Source organism: Schistocerca serialis, chromosome 1 (assembly GCF_023864345.2).
Source record: "Schistocerca serialis cubense isolate TAMUIC-IGC-003099 chromosome 1, iqSchSeri2.2, whole genome shotgun sequence".
Classification (NCBI taxonomy): domain Eukaryota; kingdom Metazoa; phylum Arthropoda; class Insecta; order Orthoptera; family Acrididae; genus Schistocerca; species Schistocerca serialis.
In genome coordinates, this window is record NC_064638.1 from 768,549,292 (window position 1) to 768,572,018 (window position 22,727).

The 22,727-nt window shown below is 38.8% G+C and overlaps 1 protein-coding gene across 7 annotated transcripts in view; it reads right to left on the reverse strand.

Annotated features, from left to right (window-relative positions):
* Positions 1 to 22,727, reverse strand: part of LOC126482575 (ATP-binding cassette sub-family C member 5-like) — a 512,906-nt gene that overhangs the window by 424,104 nt on the left and 66,075 nt on the right. For all 7 annotated transcript variants that reach the window (XM_050106550.1, XM_050106549.1, XM_050106547.1 and 4 more), the window contains exons 4-7: positions 15,278 to 15,421; positions 13,750 to 13,908; positions 13,376 to 13,523; positions 604 to 746 (exon numbers count right to left, since the gene is read on the reverse strand). In XM_050106550.1, the coding sequence (XP_049962507.1) occupies positions 604 to 746; positions 13,376 to 13,523; positions 13,750 to 13,908; positions 15,278 to 15,421 (594 nt within the window). The remainder of the gene's footprint in view (positions 1 to 603; positions 747 to 13,375; positions 13,524 to 13,749; positions 13,909 to 15,277; positions 15,422 to 22,727) is intronic.

Here is a 22,727-nt window from a genome sequence, read left to right on the forward strand (position 1 = left end):
ATTAAAAACATTGACAGAAAGGTGGAAGGAAAAAATCTTTACATATTTTAAACAAGGGTGAGAAGAAGGATTTTTACATACATAAAAGACTGAGGAGGGAGGAGACAATGGGCATGCAAAGAAGTATAAGTAAGTTGGATGGCTAACTGCTTACAAATACTGTGAGAATCAAGTAGATTCAGGAGAGTAGCTGTGTGGCAAGAAATTTGACAGCTCAGTTGACAAACCTGCGATGGATGCAAAATCACAGCAGATAATCACACTTTTGTACACCAGAATGCAGTGGCAGGATGAGCTAAATGAATTAACCCAGATGAGTGCTTAAGAGACAGGAAGGAGACAACACAACACCAAAGGAGATAAAGGTAATTTCTTGAGGCAATGCTTAATCTTCAGGATCTGTGACTGCTGTATGATGACGATGAATTATAGCACTGAATTAAACCACAGCCATAAATTCACATGTATAGTACCACTGGAATTATCCTGTATTACTCTTAAACACCCATTGCAACTGCATTTAAAAGCATTCATATAATGTCACAAATATTATCCAAATGACAAAAAGAAAGAGAGATCTTCTTTTAAAGCTGAAACAGTTACCTGTATGAAACAGCCCAGTGCCAAGAAAAGAGTAAGATTCTAAAGAATTCAGCCAATGTAAGGAATGCTGCCCATTTTATACCATTCCAAACACTTTCTTCACTACCCTCAGCATATTGCAGCAAATTGCGCATGAATATGGTCTGAAAACAAAGTTCATGTTAATTATCAAAATTATTCTGCACTGAATGAAAATGAAATGAAATCATACATTAACACATTTAAAATAAAAATTAAAACAAAATATTGTCCAAAAATTACACAGCTTGCAGCCTGAAATGTGAAATGTCTCATAATATAAACTACTCAAATCGCTGAACCTGCCATAAAGAAGTGGCATCAAAGATCAGGTGTACAGACAGGTATGAAAATTACAGAACTATCAGTTTGATAAGTCACAGTTGCAAAATACTAACATAAATCCTTTACAGAAGACTGGAAAAACTTGTAGAAGCCAGCCTTGGGAACATCAGTTTGGATTATGGAGAAATATGGAAACATGCAAAGCAATACTGACACGAAGACATCTCATAGAAGATAGGTTAAGGAAAGGCAAATCTATGTTTATAGCATTTGTAGAGTTGGAGAAAGTTTTTGACAATGTTGACTGGAATACTCTCTTTCAAATTCTAAAGGTGGCTAGGGTAAACTACAGGGAGCGAAAGGCATATTTACAGTTCACACAGGAACCAGATGATAGATGTAAGAGTCGGTCGCCTATCCCCAATCTTATTTACTCTGCATATTGAGCAAGCAGTAAAGGAAACAAAAGAAAAATTTGGACTAGGGATTAAAGTCCAAGGAGAAGAAATAAAAACTTTGAGTACACCGATGACACTGTAATTCTGTCAGGGACAGCAAAGGACTTGGAAGAGCAGTTGAACAGACTGGATAGTGTCTTGAAAGGAGGATATAAGGTGAACACAAACAAAATCAAAATGAGGATAATGGAATGTAATCGAATTAAATCAGGTGATGCTGAGGGAATTAGATTATGAAATTAGACACTTGAAGTAGTAAAGGAGTTTTGCTATTTGGGAAGTAAAACAACTGATGATGGGAAAAGTATGGAGGATATAAAATGTAGACTGGCAATGGCAAGAAAAGTGTTTCTGAAGAAGAGAAATTTGCTAACATCAAATACAGATTTAAGTGTCAGGAAAACCTTTCTGAAAGCATTTGTATTGAGTATAGCCACGTATGGAAGTGAAACATGGATGATACACAGTTTAGACAAAAAGATAATAGAAGGTTTTGAGATGTGAAGCCGCAGAAGAATGTTGAAGATTAGATGGGTAGATCATGTAGCTAATGAGGATGTACTGAAGAGAATTGGGGAGAAGAGAAGGGGTTGGTTGGTAGGACACATTCTGAGGCATCAAGGGATCACCAATTTAGTACTGGAGGGAAGTGTGTGTGTAGGGGGGGGGGGGGGGGGGGGGTAAAAATCATAGAGGGAGACCAAGAGATGAATACAGTAGGCAGATTCAGAAGGATGTAGGTTGCAGTAGTTACTTGGAGGTGAAGAGGCTTGTGCAGGATATAGTAGGACGGAGAGCTGCATCAAACCAGTCTTTGGACTGAAGACCACGACAACAAACAACATCAAAGATCTAAGTACAAAATAAATTATGTTAATATACAGGGTGGAGAAAAATTGAGTCATAAAATTTTAACCCTGGATAGCTGATGCCAGTAGGAACCAAAATTACTAATGTTGTGTGGGTCGACAAAGTATAATTTTTAAGCTACTGAAACTTGATGCCAGGTGCTCCAATTGGACACAGGGTTGCCCTGTTGCCGGATGTTCTGGACAACACATGACCACAAATGCTTTGCCTGCCAGAGATCACGATGTACTGAAGGCGGCCCACATGCTCGGTGGTAGTGCACCAGCCTTCCCCTCTTGGAGGGGGGCTGGGGGCAAATCTGATGGGGTCCCGACACATCCATTGTAGTTAGATGATATGACATACTGGGAACAAACCAATCAACAGTTGTTAGTTCACATACAGAAAGTCTTTAACAAATTGTGTCAGACCTGAAAAGGGCCTTTTTTGTAGCTAGGACATTGTTTACTTACAGCAGGTGCGCAAACTGGCAACCCTCTGATGCGACACAAGCTTGAAAATGTCGAATGGTGTTTTGCCAAACTCTTTCAAAGATTCCTGACATTTCCCCAATGTGATTGGCAGCATATTGAATGCAATCTATTAATTCCTTTTCGTTTCTAGGTGGTTCATGTCTGGGTGGGTGAACTAGAACCTTGAAGAATCAGCACAGGAAAAAGTCCGGTGGTGTGAGGTCTGGTGATTGCTGGGGCCATATCGTACGAGCACTCCGCCAATTACCCAGCTGTCAAAGAGTTCATCTAAATATATGCGCACAGCTTGACTGTTATGTGCGGGTAGCCCATCATGCTGCAACCACATGCATAGCCGTATGTCCAGGGGAACATCTTCCATAAGGTCGGGTAGAGTTTCTTGCAAAAAGTGACGGTAATTTGCCCCAATAAGTCGAGGAGGTAGATGGACCAGCCCAATCAGATGTTCACTCACATTGTCTACCCAAATGTTGAGCATAAATCGTTCCTCATGTCCATGGACATACGTGATGTGAGGATTTCCCCTTGCCCAGTAATGAACGTTTCGAGTGTTGTAAAGGCCATCCTGATGGAAGGTGCACTCATCAGTAAACAACACAATGGCGGGGAGGTTGGGATCTCGTGCAACACATCACAGAAACCACCGGCAAAACCCTAGCCTGTGTTCATAGTCCGCCACAGAACTTAGGTCTTGGACAGGGTGGAAACTAAAAGGATGCTGGTCATCATTGCTCAAAACCTCCCAGACTAACAGTTGAGTGACCCCCATGTCATGTCCAACTACTCAATTACTTGTCGTACATGGTTCCTCGAAGTGCTTGACAACAATCTCTTCAAATGCAGCATCCTGTCATGTTCGAGGTCTTCCAGCATCACCCTGATATCCCATAATGAGCCTGCTTTGCCAAGTCACCGGTGTATTGCTGTAAATGTTTGCAGGTGTGGGTGGCGTCTTATTGGGTACCATTCCTCATACAACTGTCAAGCTTCATGCACATTACTGTCAGCTAGTCCATAAACAAAAACCACATCCCATTGTTCTTCAAACAAATACTGTGATGCCAAGCTTACTGTATGACCAAATCACAGGTGACGTGTGTGTGCTCTGAAGCAAAGCTTACGTGTGAATGTCTCTGACATGAAGTGGGGACAAACAGCAAGACCTATTCAACACGTGTGCGTATCACGTTGGGGCAGTGACAGGGTGATGGACATTTGTATGTGTGAACCAACAACCACAGCACTGCCCATAAACTGACGACCAGCAACAGAGCAATCCCATGGCCAATCGGAACTCTTGGCTCCAAGTTTCCGTGGTTTAAAAATGGTGCATTGTCGACCTACACAACATTAGTAATTTTGGTTCCTACTGGCATCAGCTATCCAGAGTTAAAATTTTGTAACACAATTTCTCTCCACCTTGTTTATTTACATATTCATGATACTGAAATTCATCAGTAATAAGAAAAGTCTAGAAATTACTTTCACAAACACTCTGTTCCAACAGCAGTAGAATTTTAGCAGATATTTTAATTTCTATATGTTACCATGAATCAGCAGATTCTCCCCTTGGAATGAACATGGATGTTAAAAACAAATAGAAGAAGAAAGTTTTAGGTTGAATGTCCAGTTGACAATAAGGTAATTGAAGATGTAGCACAAACTCAATAGAACAAGGATTGGGAAACGAAACCAGCAACAACCTTTCCAGAATGACCAACATAACAAAAAGTGCTGTGTCGTTTCAACAAGATAATGTCACCATTCATAGTTTTCATCATTTATTGTCAACTCTAAGAGGAATATTCCCTCGTCATCCAACACATTTTTTTAGTACGACCTGTTGGCCTGCCCTGTCACCTGATTTGATATCAAATGATACTGAACAACTAAGGAAAGAAAGGTAGCAACAGCTACCATCATTCAGGCCACAATGAGTAACAAAGCAATGGAGAACAGATGCAAATGGCTCAAGTGTTATTTATCAGTGATGACCACAATTTTGGTTATATTATCTTTAGAAGTTACTGAAAAAATCTATCATATGTGCTTTTCATAAATACTGTAAAAGACTTTTTCTGTTTACCTCTTATTCTTACTTTTTATTTCCCTTAAAACTTTTTTTAACCAATGTTTAAGACATGCTGTAAAAAGAATAAGACTGCAATGTCATCACAATTATGCACTGCTCTTTTGAAGCCAATCGAAAAATGTAGGCTACTGCATGCAGAATGTTTCATAATGGTGACAAATATGAAATCAAAAAATAAGGTGACTGTATGTTTCAGGTTAAAACATTCTGCCAGACTCGGATTCAGCAGTGAATAGCTATATCTTTGTGAACACTACACTCCAAATTAAACCATGTGAAGACACTTCCAAATCACCTGAAATATTTAACTTTTCACAAGTTTCTCCCCTGTCCTTCCAGACTCAAAATTAATTATAAACCAGTCATGTATCTACCCACTCAATGGCTGTCACAAGAGGGATCATTTATTTATTTATATTTTCTTTACATCATAATAATGGCTTTGCATTAGAAATACTAATACAACAATAATTATACTTACAAAATATGTTACACACTACAATTGTTGCATCTTATATCAATCGAACAGAACTCATTCCATTTGTTGTCAGACCTTTTCACCTGGTACACAGAATCCCATTTCCCCTCTGCTACTTTGTGTTTAAAGGCATTGATGTTTGATCTATTCAGAGTTATTTTCTGCTGAACAATTTATTTTTTATTTTTTATATGCACTGGTAAGACAGAATATTATGACCACCTTCCTAACAGCCAGTATGTTCACCTTTGGAATGGATAACAGCAGCAATGCATCATGAGATGAAAGCAATGAGGCCTTAGTAAGTCACCGGAGGGAGTTGGCACTACATATGCACATACAAGTCACTTAAATCCTGTAAATTCTGGCAAGGGGGGCGATGTGCTCTGATGCCACGTTCAACATCTACATCTACATCTACATGGATACATTGTAAATCATATGTAAGTGTCTTCCAGACAGTGCAGTGAACTACCTTCACAATAATTCTTTATTATTCCAATGCCGAACAGTGTGCGAAAAAACAAACATCTATATCTTTCTGTGTGAGCTTTGATTTCCTTTTTTTCCCCCCTGTACTGGTTGGCATCAACAAAATATTTTCACATTCAGAGACAGTTGGTGATTGAAATTTGTGAGAAGATTCCACGGCAATGAAAAATGACTTTGTTTTAATGAAGTCCACCAAAAACCCTGTCAGAGACACTCTCTCCCCTACTTCATGATAATACAAATCATGCTGCCATCCATTAAACTTTCTTGATGTACTCCATTAACCCTATCTGATAAGGATCCCACACTGCACAGAAGTACTCTAAAAGAAGACGGACAAACATAGTGCAGGCAGTGTCTTTAGTAGATCTGTTATATTTTCTAAGCATCTTGCCAATAAAATGCAGTCTTTGGTTTGCCTTCCCCACAATTAGCACATGCACTGGTTGTCAATGCAGAAGCCCATCATTAGGAGTGTTTGGTATACTGTATGTTCAGACACACTTGTGCTCTGCCTAGAATTTACCTCTGATGTTAGTTCCACCACAGTTCACTGCCTGTCCCGTTTTACGTGTCTGTCCAGCCTACGATGTCCGACATCTGCAATGAGAGGTGGCCGCCCAACCTCATGATGTTCAGTTTGGTTTTTCCATGTCTTGTAGACACTCGCCACAGCACTCCTCAAGCACCCAACAAGTTGTGCAGTTACTGAAATGCTCGTGCTGAGCCTCCGGACCTTCACATTATGCCCTCGGTCAAACTCAGATAGATCATGCACCTTCTCCGCAACCTTGTGGTATGGAGTATTTTTAATATTTTGGGAGATGAATGGCAGCTTGTAAGTAGCCATAAAAAGTTCTGACCCTCTTAAGAATGAACATAATAAAGACATTTAAATCATTTTCCTTTCCCTGATGGCTCCCCCCCCCTCCCCCCCACCTTACCACTGTGCATGGGTGCCATCGTCTTTTTTGAGGCTTACATATATTCTCACAGTAATACAATAAATGAGAGTTCATCATACAACCGACAGCACATTGCAATTATATTCAACAGTACTCCACAGAGACTTGTTGTACACAGTATCACAACAAAGAAATGCAAATGTCTAACCAAATAACAGATACTTCATCTCACACCCAACAGCATTGCTTGTAAATGCTGCATCATATATAATTTCTACAGCTTGCCTTATTAGCCATGTCTAACTTGTTAAGTAAAATTTTTGTTCAGTAATCGTCTTTTCATGAATAATAATAATGTGCAGGACTGACTCCACATATTTTGACTCCCTAGTCAAGTAACATCTTTAGTTCCCTCAATTTGCAACTGCCCCCCCTCCTGCCTCCAACGTATGACCCATTTCTCTCTCTCTCTCTCTCTCTCTCTCTCTCCACCCCCCCCCCCCCCCCCGCCCTCCCTCCTGCCCCGCACTCTGCCACCCAATATCTCTGTCTAATTCCCTTCTCAGTAAAAACTAAAGACTGGTAAGAATATGTTGTTCAAATGATAATACATAAATTATTAAAACAATCCTGCTGGAGGAACATTCGTAACTGAGCATTATAGTAGAGACTGAAAGTACCGATTCAGTTGTACAGTTTTTTAATTTTCCAATGGTTACACCCTGACTGGTTTTAGGCTATTACATGCCCATCATCAACTGCGATAATTTTGTGCTGCAGGAGAGCATAGGATGCGGTGTACCACCAGCGAGTGCAGAGCATGGTAAGCTCCATGTTCTGTGCTCACTGGTGGTACACCCGTGCTCTCTATTGTGGTGCTTGGGGTCCCTGCACAAAATTATCACACTCGATGACGGGCATGTAACTGCCTAAAACTGGTTGTGGTCTAAGCATTGAAAACTTAAAAAAAGAGGACCTTTACAACTGAAGTGATGTTTTCAATTTCTACATAAATTATGATGTTGCAGTAATTGGTTTTGTAACAGTTTGCAGCATTTAATAATAAAAAAAGGACACTGGATACTAATCAGTAGAGAATAGGCCAAGAATAATTTCTCATCAAAACTATGAAACTAATAGGAGTTCCCACCTCCCCCTCTCCCTGGCTCAGACCCTTCATACACTATTGTCCGTAATCATCCCATATTTATTTCCACATCTATGTCGCCAGTGAAAATTTGGGGTGAAAATCTGAGGATTAATTTTGCCAAGACTTCACTAACAGTGTCAGATAATTGCCTAAAATTTCTGAGATTTTTAGGCCAAATAGTTACTCAGACATGAGTGCACTCCTGCATATCTGCAAAATGACCCCAGTTATTTGTAGTTAAAGCACCAAATCATTGTGTGAAAATGCTGAAACAGGGTAACGTCAATATAACAAATTGTCAATTAACAGCTCTGAAAGCAGACACTAGGTATTGTTAATGTTTCATTTAATTGATTGAAAAAAGAGGATCATGTTCTAATATTGTTTATTCTTCTTTCATGGTAGCTTAAATCTAAGCATTTATTTTGATTATGAACAAGTACACTGTCAGAAGTAAAAACTGTGTATACTGCCATACAATTCTCAAGTGAAAATTTGTATGAAAGTTTGTAGAAAACTTGTATTTTGTTCATAAAATCAAATGTACCTGCATGTACTAAATAAAATTCAAGATGAATGCAAATTTAAAACTTTCCTATCAACTTTTCATTTGTTTCAAACTGCCTGCAAATACACTTAACATCCTCTTTATTACAATTATTTTCCTTGTATTACATAAATTAATGGTGAGCAAGATGTATGAGACAGGCGAAATACCCTCAGACTTCAAGAAGAATATAATAATTCCAGTCCCAAAGAAAGCAGCGGATGACAGATGTGAAAATGACCGAACTATCAGTTTAATAAGCCACGGCTGCAAAATACTAACACGGATTCTTTGCAGACGAATGAAAAACTGGTAGAAGCTGACCTTGCGGAAGATAAGTTTGGATTCTGTAGAAATGCTGGAACACGTGAGGCAATACTGACCCTACGACTTATCTTAGAAAATAGATTAAGGAAAGGCAAACATACGTTTCTAGCATTTATAGACTTAGGGAAAGCTTTTGACGATGTTGACTGGAATACTCTCTTTCAAATTCTGAAGGTGGCAGGGGTAAAATACAGAGAGCGAAAGGCTATTTACAATTTGTACAGAAACCAGATGGCAGTTACAAGAGTCAAGGGGCATGAAAGGGAAGCAGTGGTTGGGAAGGGAGTGAGATAGGGTTGTAGCCTATCCTCGATGTTATTCAATCTGTATACTGAGCAAGCAGCAAAGGAAACAAAAGAAAAATTTGGAGTAGGAATTAAAATCCATGGAGAAGAAATAAAAATGTTGAGGTTCGCCGATGACATTGTAATTCTGTCAGAGACAGCAAAGGACTTGGAAGAGCAGTTGAACGGAATGGACAGTGTCTTGAAAGGAGGATATAAGATGAACACCAACAAAAGCAAAACGACGATAATGGAATGTAGTCGAATTAAATCGGGTGATGCTGAGGGAATTAGATTAGGAAATGAGACACTTAAAGTAGTAAATGAGTTTTGCTATTTTGGGAGCAAAATAACTGATGATGGTCAAAGTAGAGAGGATATAAAATGTAGACAGGAAATGGCAAGGAAAGCGTTTCTGAAGAAGAGAAATTTGTTAACATCGAGTATAGATTTAAATGTAAGGAAGTCGTTTCTGAAAGTATTTGTATGGAGTGTAGCCATGTATGGAAGTGAAACATGGACGATAAATAGTTTGGACAAGAAGAGAATAGAAGCTTTTGAAATGTGGTGCTACAGAAGAATGCTGAAGATTAGATGGGTAGATCACATAACCAATGAGGATGTATTGAATAGAATTGGGGAGAAGAGAAATTTGTGGCACAACTTGACTAGAAGAAGGGAACGGTTGGTAGGACATATTCTGAGGCCTCAAGGGATCACCAATTTAGTATTGGAGGGCAGTGTTGAGGGTAAAAATTGTAGAGGGAGACCAAGAGATGAATACACTAAAAAGATTTAGAAGGACGTAAGTTGCAGTAGATACTGGGAAATGAAGAAGTTTGCACAGGATGGAGTAGCATGGAGAGCTGCATCAAACCAGTCTCTGGACTGAAGACCACAACAACATAAATTAAAAAGAAAATGCACTGTACTGAGAATTTTTAATTTACTATGTAAGGCACAACAGAGGCCCAGTATCAAAATTATAATTTTCTCTCTCTCTCTGGTCCTGTTTTAGCACTTTCACATTATGATATAGTGCACTACTAAAGATGAGTGGTTCTGCTGCAACTGCAAATGACAAGGACCAATTTGCAAGTACACAAGAGGAAACTCATGTGAGTGATGCTTACACAGCAACAAGAATAATGCTGGTTAGGAGGCAAAGCATCAACAACTTAAACTAACAAAAAACTCTATTTGTTGAAATTTTCTGGATTTCTGCCATACATTTGGTGGTTCGCGAATATAAACATGCTAGCTGGCTGCCTAGCTCATTTGTATTATAGAACTGTTCCTACAATTGCATGAAAACTACACAGCATTTCAAGCAGCTAAAACTGACTTCTTGTTGTTGTTGTGGTCTTTAGTCTGGAGACTGGTATGAAAACTGACTTCTTGTCGTTGTTGTGGTCTTTAGTCCAGAGACTGGTTTGATGCAGCTCTCCATGCTACTCTATCTTGTGCAAGCCTCTCCGTCTCCAAGTAACTACTACAGCCTTCTGAATCTGCTTAGTGTACTCATCTCTTGCTCTCCCTCTACGATTTTTACCCTCCATGCTTCCCTCCAATACTAAAGCGATGATCCCTTGATGCCTCAGAACATGTCCACCAACTGATCCCTTCTTCTAGTCAAGTTGTGACACAAATTCCTCTTCTCCTCAATTCTATTCAGTACCTCCTCATTAGTTACATGATCTGCCATCTAATCTTCAGCAGTCTTCTGTAGCACCACATTCCAAATTATTTATCTAAAACGTTTATCATCCACGTTTCACTTCCATACGTGGCTACACTCCATACAAATATTTACACTTAAATCTATACTCGATGTTAACAAATATCTCTTCTTCAGGAACACTTTTCTTACCATTGCCAGTCTGCATTTATATCCTCCCTACTTCGACCACCATCAGTTACTTTGCTTCCCAAATAGCAAAACTCATTTAATACCTTATGTGTCTCATTTCTTAATCTAATACCCTCAGCATCACCTGATTTAATTCGACTACATTCCATTATAATCATTTTCCTTTTGTTGCTGTTCATCGTATCTCCTCCTTTCAAGGCATTGTTCATTCCATTCAACTGCTCTTCCAGGTTGTTTGCTGTTTCTGACAGAATTACAATGTCATAGGCAAACCTCTTCATTTCCTTTACTGCTTGCTCAATATAACCCTGTCACACTCCCTTCCCAGCCACTGCTTCCCTTTTGTGCCCCTCAACTCTTATAACTGCCACCTGGTTTCTGCACAAATTGTAAATAGCCCTTCACTCCCTGAATTTTACCCCTGCTGCCCCTATAATATCAAAGAGAGTATTCCAGTCAACATGGTCAAAAGCTTTCTCTAAGTCTGCAAATGCTAGAAATGTAGGTTTGCCTTTCCTAAATCTATCTTGTAAGATAAGTTGTAGGGTCAGTATTGCCTCACGTGTTCCAACATTTCTACGGAATCCAAACTGATCTTCCCCAAAAATGACTTCTACAAGTTTTTCAAGTTGTTTGTAAAGAATTCGTGTTAGTATTTTGCAACTGTGACTTATTAAACTGATAGATCGGTAATTTTGACACCTGTTAACACCTGCTTTCTTTGGGATTGGAATTATTATATTCTTCTTGAAGTCTGAGGGTATTTCATCTGTCTCATACATCTTGCTCACCAAATGGAAGAGTTTTGTCATGACTCACTCAGCTATGGCTATAAGTAGTTCTAATGGAATGTTGTCTACTCCCGTGTCTTTGTTACAAAATAGGTCTTTCAGTGCTCTGTCAAAGTCTTCACATCATACCATATCTCCCACTTCATCTTCATCTATGTCCTCTTCCATTTCCATAATATTGCCCTCAAGTACATTGCCCTTGTATACACGCTCTATATACTCCTACCACCTTTCTGCTTTCCCTTCTTTGCTTAGGACTGGTTTTCCATCTGAGCTCTCCAAAGGTCCTTTAATTTTCCTGTATGCAGTATCTATCTTACCCCTAGTGATATATGCTTCTACATCCTTACATTTGTCCTCTAGCCATCCTTGCTTAGCTATTTTGCACTTCCTGTGAATCTCAGTTTTGAGACATTTGCATTCCTTTTCGTCTGCTTCATTTACTGCATTTTCATATATTCTCATTTCATCAATTAAATTCGTTATCTCTTCTATTACCCAATGTTTTCTACTAGTTCTTTTCCTTTTACCTACCTGATCCTCTGCTGTCTTCACTATTTCATCTCTCGAAGCTAGCAATTCTTCTTGTATTGTATTTCTTACCCCTGTTCTTGTCAATCAGTCCCTAATGCTCCCTCTGAAACCCTCAACAACCTCCAGTTCTTTCAGTTTATCCAGGTCCCATCTCCTTAAATTCCTACCTTTTTGCAGTTTCTTCAATTTTAATTTACAGTTCATAACCAATAAATTGTGGTCAGAGTCCACATCTGCTCCTGGAAATGTCTTACAATTTAAAACCTCGTTCCTAAATCTCTGTCTTACAATTATATAACTTATCTGAAACCTTCTTGTGTCTCCAGGCCTCTTCCACATATACAACCTTCTTTCATGATTCTTAAACCTAGTGTTAGCTACGATTAAGTTATGTTCTGTGCAAAATTCTACCAGGCGACTTCCTCTTTTGTTCCTTACCCACAGTCCATACTCACCTACTACTTTCCCTTCTCTTCCTTTTCCCACTATCGAATTTCATCATGATTATTAAATTTTGGTCTCCCTTAACTATTTGAATAATTTCTTTTATCACATCATACATTTCTCCAATCTCTTTGTCATCTGAGGAGCTAGTTGGCATACAAACTTGGACTACTGTGTTAGGTGTGGGCTTTGTGTCTATCTTGGCTACAATAATGTGTTCACTATGCTGTTCATAGTAGCTTCTACGGCTCCCTATTTTTTTTTTTATTCACTGTTAAACATACTCTTGTATTAGTGTTATTTGATTTTGTATTTATAACCCTGGATTCACTTGACCAGATGTCTTGTTCCTCCTGCCACCAAACTTCGCTAATTCCCACAACATCTGACATTAACCTATCCATTTCCCTTTTTAAATTTTCTAACCTACCTGGCTGATTAAGGGATCTGACATTCCACGTTCCGATCCATTGAACGTCAGTTTTATTTCTCCCGATAACGACATCCTCCTGAGTAGTCGCCACCCAGAGATCCAAATGGGGGCTATTTTACCTTCAGAATATTTTACCCAAGAGGGTTCCATCATCATTTAACCATAAAGTAAAGTTAGATGTGCTCGGGGAAAATTATGGTTACAGTTGCTCCTCACCTTAAGCAGTTCACAGTACCAGCACGTGTAATGTAATTACAGTTGATTCATTCATCTGGGTATAAACCTACACATATGGAGGTAGTCATTCCACCTAATACTTACAGGACTTACAAATCCCATAACAAGGCTTGCAGCATACAGCATGCATGAAACAATCATACGTGTCTGTATAAACTTCCTCACTACTCTGGACAAAGATGCATCATTAAGTCCCACTCGTGCCACTTCATCCTGCCAAATAAGCTGCAACCTACGGAAAGGTAGAAATAGAATTTGAAATACCTCATTCCACTATCTCATTTAAAATTTTATAAATAGAGATAACACAAAGAAATGGGGCAAAAATGTGTGTATAAAAATGTCTCAATATATAAAATATTGATACATTCCATCTTAGATTTTCCATTGTTTGTCTCTTTTATGTCTGATACTTTATGTATAAAATTTTATGTGCAGATTACAGACTACTCTCTTACCTTTGAGAATTTAGATCACATGATTCAAGATGTGACCCTTGAGGTAGATCTTCTAAAGTGAAGCCTTTTTTGTGAGCATGATACATGTAAGGTGAAACCCATGAATAATAAATATATGAAAAAAGGCCAGCACTATCAATACCCAAAACCTTTTTGTTCCTAAAAGCAAAGCAAAACATTTTATTAACAAAAATAAATTAACTTTAAGATATTAATATACACAGTTTGAAACTTGTTGTTGGAATGGACTCTCATTGCCCACTTTATGAATGGAGCATCGCAGTCTTGATTCATTTATACCAGGTACTTACAATTAAACTTTAATTACTTGAGGCAGTGCAGATGGAAACTATTTACTGTATGGGTACTCAAATTTATAGGAAATATGCACAGACTATGTGCTGCAGGATTTGTGTTGTTAGTAGTGTTATTGTCATGACTTGCCATTAGACACCAGTACTGATATGGAGCCACAGACGTGAAACACAAGCATCAGTATGCATTACAGCTGCAGACAGTCAACATGAGTCTGTACAACATGAGCAGCGCTAAACTCAGAAAGCTGTTTTATCAAAACATCAGCAACACTGCTGCTGCTCTTTAAAAGATTGACACATTAGAGGAATACATAGAAGTCCTTGTTCTGCACCAGGGTTGAAGAACATGATTTGAAATGTCAAATTAACTGTCAATTTGGGAATTACTCCTTGGACAGACATACAGCGCATTATGCTACAAATTGTTGAAGAAGTTACTATTGCCATGGCTGAGAATGCTGGATGCACTGTGCAATCTTCAAGCAGCTGAACATTACATGGTACACCATTCGAAAAGAGCTCCAAACAAATGTGAAATGTTATCTCTTGTATAGTTCCAAGCTGTCACATATACAGATGGCCATTACACTGAGCAATATTTGTAACCTAGAACATAAACCTGGTAAAGCAATTAACAAATCTTACCCTATCACATGAAAATTAAAATGTGTTTCCTTCAATGGTTTAGTCATTATTTTTCTTTTGCATGTCCTGAACAAATTTTTCCACAAAGATTCATTGTCCTATAATCACTTTTTTTTCATGGGGGTCTTCTCAAGTAGCATAAGTTGAATTGTAGCCACCCAAGTGTTCGAAAACGGTGGGAAGTACAGAAATATTTGAATAAAGAAAAAAATACATGTCACTGAAATACAAATAGTTGTTAGCTAGTAGTGTCTTCTTACGTTAGTCCCCCAATTCATAAAGCTTTCTATACAAATCACAATCAATGTCATTACCATTTTCACCTAGTGTAACAAATACTTTATTTTTTGCCCCCCCCCCCCCACCCCCCCCCCCCTGCTGTGTTGGCGTCTAGGAATGATGAACACCTTTTATTTTCATTAATCTGTTTCATATTAATCAATAGCCCTACACAACTATACTTTATCAGAAAAAATAGTAATGCACATTACAAATAAATGTTAAACAGAGTTAGTTTCTACTAATCTCTGTGAATAAAATGCTTTGGAATCATTCAAAATACTTACTTGATATTTCTTCGAACTGGAATAAGATTTTTGAGGGCAGGCTGATACCTTGACATTCCATGATTTGTCATATATTGTGGAGTGGTATTTACATATGCACGATAAGGGCTACGTTGTAAGGAACTGTCCCTCCTGCCTTTGAGCCTTTAACAAAAAAAGATTAGTGGTTTTCATAAAGACAACTGTTTGATAAAGTATGAGCTATTTTTCATATAATATATGTCTACCATAACCTAAGTTCAGGGAGTGATTCTCAAACACAGAAAATTTGTCATTAAATGTTCTTGACTGGTGGTTGTTTAAATTTTCTTTATGCCAGTTCTCTTTTTTATTGCATTAGTAGGTGCAGGCTACTAGTGGCCACAGTGTGACAACATGTAAGTCAGAATCACATGTATGTAATGGGACTTTAAGGTGAGGCTAGCTACAATCAGGTGTAAACTGCACTGCGCAGTGGTAATGGCCTTAGCAGGTGGGTCAGTGTCATCGTAACTGGGGCACATCTCCTTTTACAGGTGACGAGCCCAGGTGCCACGTTTAGTGAAGCAAATGTGCCTCAGGGTGATATAAATGTGTCTGAATTTTGAAGCAAAGGCATTCCTATTGCTGGACAGTGAGATAACTGGGCCTCATCAACAGCAGCCATGGGTTCGAGATCACATTGCGCCTTTAGCCGCCAGCAATGAGTTCGTCATGGGACTCAGTGCCACAGCATCATACCTGCCATCTGCATCTGCTGCTGCCTGCACCGAGTTCCCCACAGGACTTAGCGCCTTCAACACCGTCTACCGTCTAACTCCTGCCAGAGGGCATAGTCGATCCTATGTACAGATGTCTCCACATGCCACCACACTGAAGGCAAGCAGGGCCGTGGGGCTGCTCGAAGTGCTATGCTTGACAGAAAAGTAGTGTGCTGTTGACATCACACTTGTGGCCTACAGAGGCTGCAGGCCTGCTGTAATCAACACAAAGTGCCTAGGCAGGATTCTCTCAGCAGGTGGAAGCCGCCATCCGTACGTCAGCTTTGGCGATTTTCAACAGAATGAGGCATGTTCTGCTGCATTGAGCCATAACAAAGCATGTACTAGAGCTGAATAAAGCATTTTTTACTGCCAGCAGTGTTTCCACTGGACCCTCCAGCTTGCCACCACCACCACTCATGCCACTGAGTGCAACTGTGCTCTTCAGAATGGTATCAGGGGAGTTGACATCACCGCAGTCAAAGAGTGGACAGAATTAGGAAATATACGGTAAATACTTATATGTTAACACAGAATGAGGAGGTAAACACAGTGTTGCTACAGGAAGCTGAGTCTTGTGTGCTTTATGCTTTCCTAAGAGGTTTAGCACCAGAGGTATCTAGAGAGATCTCCATGCAGTAATTAGATTAGCATTGGATTATGAGGAAATTGAGATATCAGCAGGTACGAGGGATCAGAGAAATGTGTTCATATCAAATGCAAAATGCTTTAATTGTGGGCCTACAAAGCAAATGCAGTAAAAATGAATGTGGAGGTGGAATGTGCCATAGTGGGTGTGAAAAGTGGCAGGAAACACAGAGTTTTATTGGATACAGGGGCCCATGTGTCAGTGACCTCAAGAGAGCTGTAGGTAGCAGGTGTTGGAACCCACCATGTTACAAGTTACTTGGAGTAGGCACAGTGGTATATGACCCTTGTGATAGGTAATGATGAATTTTTGTTTGAGACAACCAAATTTAGACAATGGGTGGAAGCAGTGCCTCATCTAAGTGATGGCTACTGTATGATCCTAGGGTTAAACTTTCTGCATCAACATATTGCCATAATTGACCTTTGGTGAGACGTAGTGGAGCCCAGTGAGAAGACATTCCAGCTAGGGGAAGCTGTTGTCAATGTTGATCTGTCACAAGAAACACTTAGTTTACAGGACAATCCAGTTAAATTGTGAACAATGACATTAATGATTAATTCGCATGACAGTGTGTTGAGTGGCACCAGAAAGTTGCTATGGGTGAATGTGGAGCCTGACTTACCAAGTGATGTGTTGTGTACAGTGGAACTGCTGGAGGATAGTGAAATATTGGATACAGTATGATTCTGACAGGAGATGAAGCACAATCTGAATAGCACAATCTCTGTAACCAATTCTGGTGGAATTTATTAATCAACAATTGGCTGACAGTAAAATAGAGGAGAGAAGTAGCTCTGGCAGAATATGGAAGTAAATTGCAATTTTAACATAGAAACATGTAGTTAGCTCAAAGAAATATCAATTCTTTTGCAAGTAACATTGTTTAAATAGTAAAACTATGACAGATGCCTACCCAATTCCGAACATCACAGAAGCGATTCGTAATCCTGGGCAATGGTGGTACTTCTTGACAATGGACTTGAAGGGTGGATACTATCAGTTACAAGTGGCTCAAGTGGACAGAGTAAAACCTTGGGGACAGTGTCATTATGAAGGATGCTGCAAGGATTAGAAAATGCACCAGCAACATTCCAACATTTGTTGGATGGGGTACTAAAAGGATTGACACATAATATGTCATCAGACACATCAGATACTGATGTAGCTGGATGAAATAATCATCTTTTGGAGAGATATGCAGTAGTATAGGCAACAACTGAGGGAAGTATTCAAGAGATTATGGACAGCTATTTGACGCTAAGTACTGAGAAATGTCACTCTACACTACACGAAGTCAACAACTTAGGACCTGTGATAACTAAGGATGGTGTAAAAACTGATCCTAGATTAGTGCAAGCAGTGCAAGATTTTCCAATACCAGAAACAACTAATGGTTTATAATCTTTCCTGGATCTTGCAAATTATTACAGAAAATTCATGAAGGGGTTTGCGGATATCGCAGAACTGCTTATGCAGTTGTTGAAGAAGGTGGTTAAGTTTGTGCAACTAGAGGAATGTCAGGGAGCGTTTGTTGAATTAAAGAAAGTGTTAACATCGAGTCCAGTGTTGGTGTTTCTGTACTTTCAGAAGGAGTTCATATTGTCATGTGATGCATCAAACCATGCTCTTGGGTGTGTTTTGAGCCAGGAGATTGAAGGTGAAGAACATGCTACTGCCTTTGTGCCAAGACAGCTGAACAGAGTGGAGAAGGATTAGTCTACCACAGAGAGAGATATATGCTTAGGTTGGTGTATGGATTAACATACTTCTGGTTTAAGTTAATGGAAGGAAATTCAAGGTAGTGACAGGCCATGCTTCTCTGAAGTGGTTACTAAGTTCGAAGGATCAATCTAGTAGACTGGTCAGATTGGCAATAAAACTCAGTGAATTTGAATACAAAGTAATGCATAAACTAGGAAAGAAGCACTGAAATTTGGACGGCTTAAGCAAGAAAATAGCAGTAGTACAAGCACTGTATCAGAGCCTTGCTAAATGGCATACAGCACAGAGAACCAACAAGGAGCGTAAACAGTATACCAAGCAACAGTAGTTTAGCACACATGATGGATTATTATGTAGAGAAAAAAATTAGAACCACAGGTGGTTCTGTCAGCAGAGCTGAAGCAAGAAGCACTATGTGAAATGCATAATCACGTCTCATCAGGCCATGGGGAAACAGGGTGATGAATCGGAGAGGGGCAGTAAAGTACTGGTGGAAGAGAAGGAAGAATGATGTTGATCAGTACTTCATAAATTGTATAGAATGCGTGCAGCATGAAGATTTTAATGGGAAGCATGTACTACTGCAGAAGTTGCCAGAAACAACAGAACTGTTTAGTTTCATTGGGGTGGACATGTTAGGAACACAACCAAACACAGAAGGTGATCATTTTGTGCTGACCAAAATATACCATTTTTCCCCTAACACTGAGCTGGTGCTGATGCCACACCAACAAGTTGCACAAGCGTTAGTTAATAGGTGAGTACCGAAGTTTGGAGCGCCGGAGACAATACGGACCAAGAGATGAACTTCATGTCAGACTTGATAGAAGAGTTGTGCAGGTTATTAAAAGTAAAAAAGTTAAAACCAAGTCTACTTCATCCTCAAGCTAATGGAAGGACAGAATGAGTTCGTTGGACACATGGGGAGGTGCTTAGTTATCATGTGAATGCACAAAATTTGGATTGGGATATGTTTTTATCCTTCATAAAGAGTAGTGTATAGCTCTAAAGTGCACAACAGCACCGGGTTGTCGCCATTCAAGATGTAAGAAAATGCATTCTTTACTGTCAGCAAAGTTTCCTCTGGGCCCTCTGGCCCCGTCTCCACCATCACTCACCCCACAAAGGAATTGAAGCTTTACTTTGTCAATAAACATGACACCTTTGAAACTTTTATAATGGGGTTTCCTCACACTATTAAATGTGATGACTGAACAGTTGAACAACAATCAATGGATTCTGGTAAACAATATTTTTCTTATGGTGAGAATTTGTCAGTACTTACTGTTCAAAACGACTTGGCACACATGTTTGCAACTTCTCATATCTTCAACAGTGACTTTATCTGTTGGTTTTGTCTGAAGAAACTTTCGCAAATTTACTAATATGCCAAATTACATTTGGCCAAGTGGAAAGTCACATCATATTATTTTTAGACAGAAATTTCATCCACAGGACATTGTTAACAGTGCATATCAGGAGGAGAATGCAAATTTGACAAAACACAAAAATGTACCAAAACAAAATCAAATATCTCATTCAAGAGCCAATAGAAATATGCATTGCTACTCATCTCAATGTTGGTATTCATTACTGTCCATAATGGTATGAGACACAAACAGTAGGGATAATACTGCATTCCTCTACATGTATATGTTAAGGATTTTTCATCTCACACAATAGTTTTTAATGTAGGCAAGAAATATCAGCCCACATAGACTGTTAAAATCCTTGCAATGCCACAGTACTTGCCACCACTAGGCTCTCTCAGTCAGTTACCCCTGTCCAACAAAATAGCTCACACATTTCGAGGGAATGTTTCCACCTATGTGACTTTGACCTCATCATTCATTTCACAGTACCTAGTAACTGAACATGTTTGAAATTCACTCTTATTGGAAATTACAATATTTACACCTTTAAAAACATGGAACATTAACAAACTTCCACCCTCATGAGTAATTAAATCAATTTATCTTTTATGGGACAATTTATAAAGAGTTCTTCCATCTTTGGTACTGAAAATTATGAAGAATTTAAATGCTACATTAAAAGCAGTGAATTTTTCTCCATTCGAAGCTTAGTGATATGGGCTAGATATTATAGAGAGAGAAATTCCAGTCTGTGATAGGAAGCGTTCCCTAATGCATCGAGCAAGGTTGTACAGTTGTAACACACTGGACTTTCCTTGGGGGAGTTGGCAATTCAAATCCCTGTCCTACCATCCATTTTTAGGCCTTCTCTGATTTCCATGAAATACTTAAGGCAATTCCTTGAAAACACATGAGCAATTTCCCCCTCTGTCTTTCCCCTATTCAAGCAGTCTCTCTAATGATCTTGTTGGCGACAAGATGTTTCGGAATAACTTTCAGTGAAGCCAACAAATACTACAATTTCACTGAGATCAGTTTTTGTTATCCCTTTATAAAGTAAAGATATATAAAAGTAAAAGATATAAAAATATACATATCATATAAACTGACTGATCCACGGGTAGTTGGTAAATAGCTCAAATATACATATTATGTTGTTGTTGACACTGTTTAAAGAAGATTTATAAAAATGATTTTGTATGTTTTCAGATGCTGATTTCCCACAGATAGCCTCTGTTCTTTACATCTGTTCAACTGTTTTTGACACTTAGGATGGAGTGTAAGTAGAGATTAGAACACATTAGTTAACCACAGCACATTGCTTTCATTCTCATTTTATTTTTGTGTCCCCTTCAAACTTGCTGCCTTTCCATAAATTGCTAGATAATTAAAAATCATATTTCACTGACCTCAACAATAACACTCAAAAGAGTACTGTGGCCAATACATCTACATATCTTAGGTTAAGAAATTAGTTTAATATTTTGCATGAATTCCATGAGCAATTTACTAATGTCATGAGAATCAACACATTCAGGGGGAATTTTTGTTTCATTTTAACTAGCTTTTTATAAGTACCCAGTCTGATTCCTTTCTGTGTCTAGGAAAGCCAAATGATATGTGGCTGACATTCTGCATCTCCTCATAGTCATAGTAGTTGCAGTGTGGTGATGTTATGATGAGAATTCTATGGAATTGTTGTCAATAGAAGCTGTGGTGGAATTTTAATCTAGCAATGGTTGTTTAAAAAAACCATTGCTTCTTCCCTTTGCTACTGTGGTTACATTTTGTATTCCATTTTACATTGTATCATTGTGTCTTCATTATACAGGGTATAAAAAAACTAGCTATACCATATCTTAAAGTATTTGGAGAAGATAAAAATAAACATTTTTTTAACATGACAAAAATGTCACAAGAGTATCATTTTCATGTTCGTGTTCTACAAAGGTTTTGATGCTAGTGACACTCAGAGAAGGTGTTCCAATTGCTGTGTGATGAATGTTGTTTAACAGATGTTGTTGATCTCCTATGGATTTCTTTTTGTGGAGGTAGATAAAACATTTGGTGTATGAGGCACCAATAGACACTCCAGAAGAACTGATTGCCCCTTGTCTGCAGCTGCAGCCATTATTTATGAAACATCCGGTTTTTTCAAGCATGTTAGACAAGCAAGTAGATGACATTTGTAATTAATGTAAATGGACGATATTTTCAGCAATATCTCTAATACAGTATCCATCATGTGGGAGTTTGAAGACAATCTCTGAACATCACAAGCATCAAGACATTCATGAACCCTAGAGTGGAAATGGTGCACCTGTGACATTTTTATCAGATAAAGAAAGTGTTTCTTTTTATGTTTTCTAAACATTCTGAAGTTTTATATAGATAGATCTTTTATGCTCTGTATGTCTGTTTGTCTGTACCAGATGCTCTTGTGTAGATCCTCAGTCTCCAACAATTTCAGTCTTAGACTACCACAATGAGATCCCCATCAAGACTGCCTCTCTGTTTTATTCTTTTTCGTGTTCTCTGCCAGTTAGTTGGCCTTCACATTCCCCATAGTCCCAGCATGCCCCTTGGCCAATACAAGTGATATTCCTTCTTCATACTTCTGACACAGCAACTATTTAGTAGGGCAAATAGCAGTTCCCTTTATCCTTGCCACTTGATGATAGTGTTTGAAAAGCAGAGAGTGAGTCCATTACTACTACAACATGCTCATCTTGGATTTTCATATAGTTACTTAGAGCTCTTTCCATGGCTAAGTGTTCCACTGTGTAACCTGACATCTCTTTCGGTAGTTGGAATTGTCAATTCTTTTTACTTTTGGTATCTACGTAGGTGCAGCCAACAGAGCCATTCATATTTGGACCCACTTGTCAACACAAATACAGCACTTGAAAATTTTAAGCTTTGTGAATTGCTTTATATGCCCGGAACATAAAATGGCATTTTGA